The 7,978-nt window shown below is 27.6% G+C and overlaps 1 protein-coding gene across 1 annotated transcript; it reads left to right on the plus strand.

Moving 5' to 3' along the window:
• The first annotated feature begins 586 nt into the window (after positions 1–586).
• Positions 587–6,086, plus strand: LOC112737390 (agamous-like MADS-box protein AGL12). Its single transcript, XM_025787282.3, has 7 exons — positions 587–1,686; positions 2,010–2,103; positions 4,645–4,706; positions 4,930–5,029; positions 5,163–5,204; positions 5,418–5,459; positions 5,758–6,086. Exons 1-7 carry the CDS (start codon positions 1,505–1,507, stop codon positions 5,869–5,871), a joined length of 636 nt encoding a protein of 211 aa, XP_025643067.1. The 5' UTR covers positions 587–1,504; the 3' UTR covers positions 5,872–6,086.
• Positions 6,087–7,978: the final 1,892 nt, after the last annotated feature.

Consider the following 7,978-nt stretch of genomic DNA (forward strand, 5'->3'; position numbering starts at 1 on the left):
GAGTGAGTCTATCTGGGGAACTCAGAACCGTTTGATAAATTGCGGTCACGATGAGAGTAGTAACTACCATGACAGCGTTGCGTTGATGTTCTCTTATTTACATTCTACTGCGATCTATTAGTATGAAAACAAGTGATCGAAGTGACTTAAATTTTAGTTTGTCTTCGCCGTTGGAATCATCATCAACCGATGCACCACGTTTTGCTTTAACTTTCAATAATGTTTCTGTAATCGTTGGCGCATGAACTTCAGTTAAGTCTAATCACTTTATATATTGCAAGGGGTAATTTACTCTTTATTTTAAAGAGGGTAGGGTAGAATTCACCGAAATATATATATAAATCAACAAGAATCAATGAGTGAGAAAAAGATCGACAATGATACGTGTATATCAAAATTAGCCATTAAAGTATATATTAAAAATAAATTAAACCACATATATTTATATATAAATACAATAGCTGATTGTGATTTGCGAATAACATTTTTGAAAAAAGGTTTATGTCAAATACTTTATTATATATACACTTGGTGGCACTCAGCTTTCTTCAGAAGCAATAAAAGCTACTTTTTTTTTTCCTTTTCTTTTTTGTGACTAATATAATTCTAATATTCAGTTGGAATGAATGACAGGACCGAATACCAATGGCAAGAAAGAAAATAAAAAATTCGGATTTTGACTATATGCAACAATGATATTAATACTATATAATATGATTTGATTCCTCGTCCTGTAGTTCAGCTTAGAGTGCGCCAGAACTAATCTCATCAAAGTAAAAAAAAATAAAAAGAGGTATCAGGTTAAGATATTACAACAATTGAGCTTAAATTAAACCCGTTTCACGCTTTACAAGGTTCTACTTTACCAGATTCTTGATTATATTCCAGCACGGTTTGGCAATTTAGCATAGGTTAATGTGCCCTCTTGTTAATTATAATTTTTAATCTAATGTTAGTAACATGGAAAAAGCACTTTCTAATAATAATAGGGTTCTAAGTGCAAAACAGAAGAGAGTGTAGCATTATGATTATGATTATTATAATTATAGAACAGCATATATACTATGGAAAATTGAAATTGTGGCCTTGGTAGTTGGTATGCAGAGCGAGATTTTTATTTGGTTGGCAATATAATACAGGAATAAAGGCTGCACATAAATTATTTAAGTTGAAAAATGAAATGAACCATATTCTATGGTTGAAATGACCAGATGAACTTTGGTATCACATGCTTTGAGTGATGTGATCCATTATGAAATTAAATTGGAACCAATTGATAACTAAACATTAAAGAAAGCTTAGTGAGGTGTAAAGTTTGTGGCTGATTCCCTTGTTGATCATAAGGTGAGGTTATATATAAGGGGTTGGATAAAAGCAAGATTGAAGCAATTTCGTTAGAACAAGTTTGAACAGATAAAGAGGTACTACTACGTACCTGGTTGCAGCAACCTCGAAGCTAGTTCAAACTAGTGGGAGGTTGTGTGCAGAGAAAGCGCACACATCAATGGCTCGTGGAAGAATTCAGTTGAAGAGAATAGAGAACCCTGTGCACAGGCAAGTTACCTTCTGCAAGCGCCGAGCTGGCCTTCTCAAGAAGGCTAAGGAGCTCTCTGTCCTTTGCGACGCTGAAATTGGCCTTGTCATTTTCTCCTCTCATGGCAAGCTCTATGAACTCGCCACTAAAGGGTATTACTATTATTACTCTTTTTACTGTTAGATAATTTGATAGATTTGACTAAATTATTATTTAACAATTTTTAACTATCAACTTTATATGAAAATAATTGTATGTGAGTTTTTTTTCAACTATCAACTTTATATGAAAATAATTGTATGTGAGTTTTTACTGGGTATTATTGTCAATTTAGAAGTACATGTGTGGACATCCATAAGATTCTTGCATGCATGCATGTATTAATATTATGGTTTGTACATTTAACTTGTGTGATAATAATAACAATAATAATAATAATAATGTGCACGTACATGTTTATATGTGGAAAAATAAGAACCATGCAAGGGGTGATAGAGAGGTACATGAAGTTCACTACTGGGGCGGCTCAGCCTGAAGAACCACCAACTGAACCGCATCATCATCCTCTTGTATGTCTGATCTCTCTCTCTCTCTCTCTTTCTCTTTTATGTTAATTAAGTAGCTACTAAGTGTCATGTTATTATTGCTAGCTGCATAGACCAAAGGAGAATTAAGGAAATTAATTAAAGGCAATAAAGCAAATATGCTGTTAATTAAAGAGGAAAAGAATATGGGAATATATATAGCAATTTATTGTTGTCCTTTAATTTTGTTTAGTATTATAAGGAGTGGCGGTATTAGATGCGGCTTGGTGCATTAAGTCACGGAATAAAAATAAAAATATATAATAATGAGTAAAAGTTGTGATCATGGAATGTTTTCTTGTCTGCACTCTCCATTACCCTTTTGACACATAGGGCCTAATTATATTATATATTATTCTATAACCATACAACCTTGTAATTCTATGAGACCTGCCATATATAAGGACTTCTCTTGCTTACCAATTAAGTTAAGGTGGTTTCTAATTAAGTTGTCACGAATTCATGATATAAAAAGATTTTTTAACATAATGGGAAATAAAGAAGAGATCATGTTTATGATATGTCATTTTCTCATGCATTCACTATATAATTTGATCTTTAGTGCTATACACACACATTTTATTTGTCACTTATTTTTTGAGCATATATATTACTGCTAAATTAACAGCTTCCATGAAGCATAATCAACAACAAAAACCAGTAATTACAGCTAAAATCAAGAACAGAAGTGTTTATTAATTAATTTATTTGAATCTACCAATCTGGTTTGCAAACCTAGAGTTAATACAACCAAGGAAAATATGCATGATTTGATGATATACTATGTCATTCAATTTTATTTTATTTTTTTAATGCCTTGAAGAATAGTTCTAGTATCCAACATCCTAATTCAACTTTAAAACAATCTTTAGTTTCAATTTATTATTGCAAGTAGTGCACTTTTGTACATTATGAAGAGAGTTGCACGTAGTACTAAAAAGGAAGAAAAGTTTCACATTCATTATATATTAAATTAGACTGTTGCTTGTATATATATAGCTGGATCTTTCAAATAATATTGAGATTAACTAAACCACTAAAAATATCCCAACAAAGATTTAGGTGTTTATAAAATTATTTTTAAAAGATTAAAATAGCAAAAATATTCACAAAATATATAAAAACGTATGTGATCAAAATAATCAAATATTTTTTATATATATTTTAAAAAGGAATTTTGAAGATCGAATTTCGATATAAGCATAACCAAACAAATAAATAAAATGTTTTCATCTTTAATTTTTATAGTTTTGAGCCAATTAAGTGAATATTTTTTTTTGCGTTATTTTAATAGCCAATTTTTTTTTAAAACAATAAAAAAAATGTTTAGAAATGAGTTTCGTTCTCACTTTTTATATGCATTTTCTAAATCATTGTCCATATATTTTCAAAAAACAAAGTTATTTATTAAATATAAATTTTATTTTTTGTTTATAAAAAAATAATTTTATCATGTTTTTAAAATTTTATAGAATGTTTTTATATTTTAATCATGTCCGTTTGACTTGAGTAAGAGTTTTTTTTGAGTTTGTATATATTTGATATAGGCATTCTTTTCTTTTTTTTTTTTTTTCCTTTTTTGTCTTAGCATGGAAAAAATGTGAAGACTCATGTACAATATATTTGACTATATTACAATATAACAAATTTTAATTATTAATTATACATAAAATTAATTGCAAGTAAGTTTTCACTTATAAAAAAAAACTATCCATACCAAATATATATCTTTCATCCTTCATGGCCAGTATTATTTATACAATTAATCTCATATTTTTCCAATATATAATAGGTGGATATACTATTCACTATATAAAGAAACGAGAGCCTTTTCTCTATTTAGATGGTATGTACTACTTATCATCATTTTCATTTGGCATTGATAGATGAATATAATTAGTTAGAACTTAGAATGAACTAGGCTCCATATATTGAAAGGATTGTAATTGAAAGAGAAAAGTTTGAAAAAGCAGAACAATGAAAGAAACAAAACTTGTAATTCAAGAATGAATGAATAGTATTGATACTAATCTCAATTACATTACCAATGAGTTTCTACCTCTATATGATGACCTATTCTCACACTGCACTGGTTAGTGTAACAGAATTACCTAAAATAACAGATTCATAACACTCATAATTAACTGTAACTACTTTTTTTTATATCCTTTACGCATATATTGTTGACACATATATATGTAAATGTAACATATTCCATATATATATTTGGCAGTAACTTTACCAATAATCTTATTGAAATTTTTTTAAATATTTCAGAAATACTAATGTTTAGCATTTTTAACCCTGACCCCAATTATAAAATATATATAATATACATAAATAAAGATCAACCATTAAAATCATTGAAGTACCGATATTTTTAGAATATTTAAAACTTTTCCAATCTTATTATTATTATTATCCTATTCGTTCTGCATTCTTGTTATCAACATGTGCATCATCACAATTGACCACTAATGTTAATTAAGTAACATGGTTCCCGTAATTAATCATTTAATTGTCTAGGATGCTAAAGAGGAAGCGGATGTTCTAAAACAGGAAATTGACACATTGCAAAAGGGAATCAGGTACCAAAGAATACCAAGAACTATTTATTACACAGTGAAAACTCAGGTGAAGTCGACTTCACATGAAGTTGATATTTGAGAACTGTTAAATAAAAATTTAGTCAAATCAGTTAAATCATCTAACGACTCTCAAGTATTAACTTCATGTGAAGTCGACTGCACCTGAGTTTCCACCTTCATTAGATAAAAAAAATGAACGATATTTTCATGTCTGTTGTCGTAGTTATTTGTTTGGAGGAGGAACTGGGACAATGACAATCGATGATTTACAAATCTTAGAGAAGAATCTCGAGACTTGGATTTATCAAATTCGCTCAATGAAGGTACTAATCAATAACAAGCACGTCCATGATATATTAAATTAACTATATATTAATTATTATCTATTAGTTAGTTTCAATTTTGATATGAATGAAATGAGTAGTAATCCCCAGTTTGCATATATATGCACATCAGATGAACCTCATGTTACAAGAAATTCAAGATTTGAGAGACAAGGTTAGTGTAAAATCATTCAATTTCAATTAATTTTGATTGTCATATAAAGCTAGTAATTTCAACATTTCTTCCTTTTTATATTATTTTGAAAATAAAAATTTAAACAAAAGAGAAAAATTAAAGAAACGTGAATGTATGTGTATTATTAATAGTATATGTATTTTGTTAACTTGATTTGCTGAATCAATTTTTTTTTCTCTTTTGCATTTGAAGGAGGGTACACTCAAAGCAGCAAACAAGTTTCTCCATGATAAGGTAATTAATTAATAACACGTTTTTTTATTCATTAAGCACAACTTTACTTTAAATTGGAAAGCATGTGATGAATAATTAATTAAGGTAAAAATTTATATGCAGTTGTCTTAATATAAATTTAATAGTTGATAATTATTAGATAACAATTTAATTAAACATATCAAATTATTTATCGATTCTCATTAACGGTCAACTTCACATTAAGATCAATGTATACAAGTTTTTACTGTTAATTAATTATATATGATTTGGTCAGGGAAATCTAATACGCATAATATATTACATTATTATTTTACAGATTTTGGAGAATACAACTGCATTTACTAACTTTGCTCCATTTGCTACTGACTCAACTTACCCACTAACTATACAAGATGGGATTTTTCCAGCTCTAGGAAATGTACTTGGTTAATCATAATTATTATGTCATATATATGTTTTAGTGACTTATTAAAGAACTAGATGAATATTAATGTGGTGTATAATTACTTAGACATTATTGAATAATGTTGTATGAACAATATATAAGATTTGCCCAGTGGTGTATGTATGTGCAACATTGTGTTGTTGCAATACTATATATCTAGAATAAGATTATCATGTGAAAAATAAGTATGGTTTCTATTATTTTACAGCTTGTATAATTTCTTCAATAATGTCCTTTTGACTGTAGTGTATGTAAAATATTTTGCGTGGTATATGAGGGATCGAAAGAAGTTAAAAAATGGTAGATAATATATCCATGTAGTTCTTTTAGCCTTATATATACACGATGTACTTATTTTATATTTTTCAATTTTTTTATCGTTTAATTATTATATATTGTATTATTATTTCGCTTTTTTATATATGTATATTTTCACATTTTGATATATACCAATAATATTTTCTTAGGCTTTAGGCTTTGTTTGGAAGTTTTAATAAGGTGGCATACATAAAATATAGAGGGTGAGAGAAATCAAACATGTAGATTTCTTTTTTTTTTTTTTTTCTTCCTTTGAAATGAATACATACACCTCTGAATTAAGAAATTGTTGGAAGCCGATAGTTTTTAGTATTTTTATTATTAAGTGATTAATATAAATATTAAATTATTTTTAATAAATAAATTTTATTAATTTATATGTATAAATTTAAAAAAATAAATAAAAATTATATTAATTTATATATACAAAATTTTAATAAATATAAATATAAATTATTACTGATTTAATACATGCTAGTTAAAAATAATAATATTTATTAACTATTTAACATTGCTTTCTATATATTGTTGGTTCATTTGAATATGTATGTGAGTCTTTTTCGTTAATAAAAGATTAAAAAAAAAGGTTAAGAAAAGAAAAGAGAATTACTACAAAGGGAGTTTGTGTTTGAGGGACATTATGGTTATGGTGATAGAGCTTAGTGGAAGGCCATGCAACTTTTGGTGCTTGCGTGATCATCTCTTCCATGCGCATTAGTACCTTAGCTTGCAGCCCAGCACCATGATTTCTGCGTAGCAAGTTTGAGCACAAAATTCTATGAATGTATCATTGCTTATAAAAGTTTCACTTTAAGTTTATCCGTATGTGTGAGAGATATATTTATAAGAATGATGAAAAATCATGTTCAAGCTAAGAGTTTTACTTTTTAAATTGGTTTCATATATTTTTAAAAGTTGTATTTTATCAAAGAGTTTCATCTCATCAAAAAGAGTTTTATATTTTCGGGAACCTTATATTTCTATGACGCTCACTTATGTAAGAATTTCTTTTTTTATTTTCGTGAATTTTTATATAATTTTTTTTATTTATCTTATGTTAGGTTTTTTTTTTTTTGGGCTAACAATAATAAAACTTTATATCTCTAAATCATAAATATTTTGATAATATATCATCAAATTATTCTTCTCAAAAAATTAAATTGACTAAGAAAAGATATATTGTAACAACTCAAACTACCTGCTAGTATGATATTGTCCGCTTTAGCACACAAAACTTTACGGTTTTGTTTTTGATGATAAGAATGATAGCCAAAATCCTCCACACTCACTCGTTAAAATGCGTCATGCTATCATCCCTATTGTCAAAGACAAAACTATCAAAAATAAAAATGTGAGAACTTGTGTGCTAAAAAAATCTTGGTGGTCAAAGAAAAAGAGGTGGCATATTACGAAGTGGAAGATCCTCCAATTTTTCTTGCCCTCAGAGTTAGGTTTGTGCTCGCTTTATTTCCATCGATTTACTTAGAATTTTAGCTTTGCTCATTTACCTTTTACCTTTTACCTTTCATAATCCAAGAGATTTTTTGGCTAAGTAAAATACAAAAAATGACAACAAAAAATTATAATATTAATAAATCTGACTATAAAAAAAATTAAAATTAATTTGTGACCATAAAAAATAAATTTTTATAAACAAAAGTACTTAGATCTTAAAAAATAAAAACGTATTAAAACTTTTAAAATAATTCTTCCAAACTAACCTAACAACTCTCAAACTCTAACTTTATCTCATTTCCAATCTTCAATATTCGTT

The sequence above is a fragment of the Arachis hypogaea genome, chromosome 13 (genome assembly GCF_003086295.3).
Source record: "Arachis hypogaea cultivar Tifrunner chromosome 13, arahy.Tifrunner.gnm2.J5K5, whole genome shotgun sequence".
Taxonomy (NCBI): Eukaryota; Viridiplantae; Streptophyta; class Magnoliopsida; order Fabales; family Fabaceae; genus Arachis; species Arachis hypogaea.

Coding starts and splice junctions, on each gene's coding strand:
- LOC112737390 (XM_025787282.3), top strand. CDS start 1,505: ATGGCTCGTGGAAGAATTCAGTTGAAGAGAATAGAGAACCCTGTGCAC. Junction 5,205..5,417: donor TTCAAGATTTGAGAGACAAG/GTTAGTGTAAAA, acceptor TTGCATTTGAAG/GAGGGTACACTCAAAGCAGC. Junction 5,460..5,757: donor ACAAGTTTCTCCATGATAAG/GTAATTAATTAA, acceptor ATTATTTTACAG/ATTTTGGAGAATACAACTGC.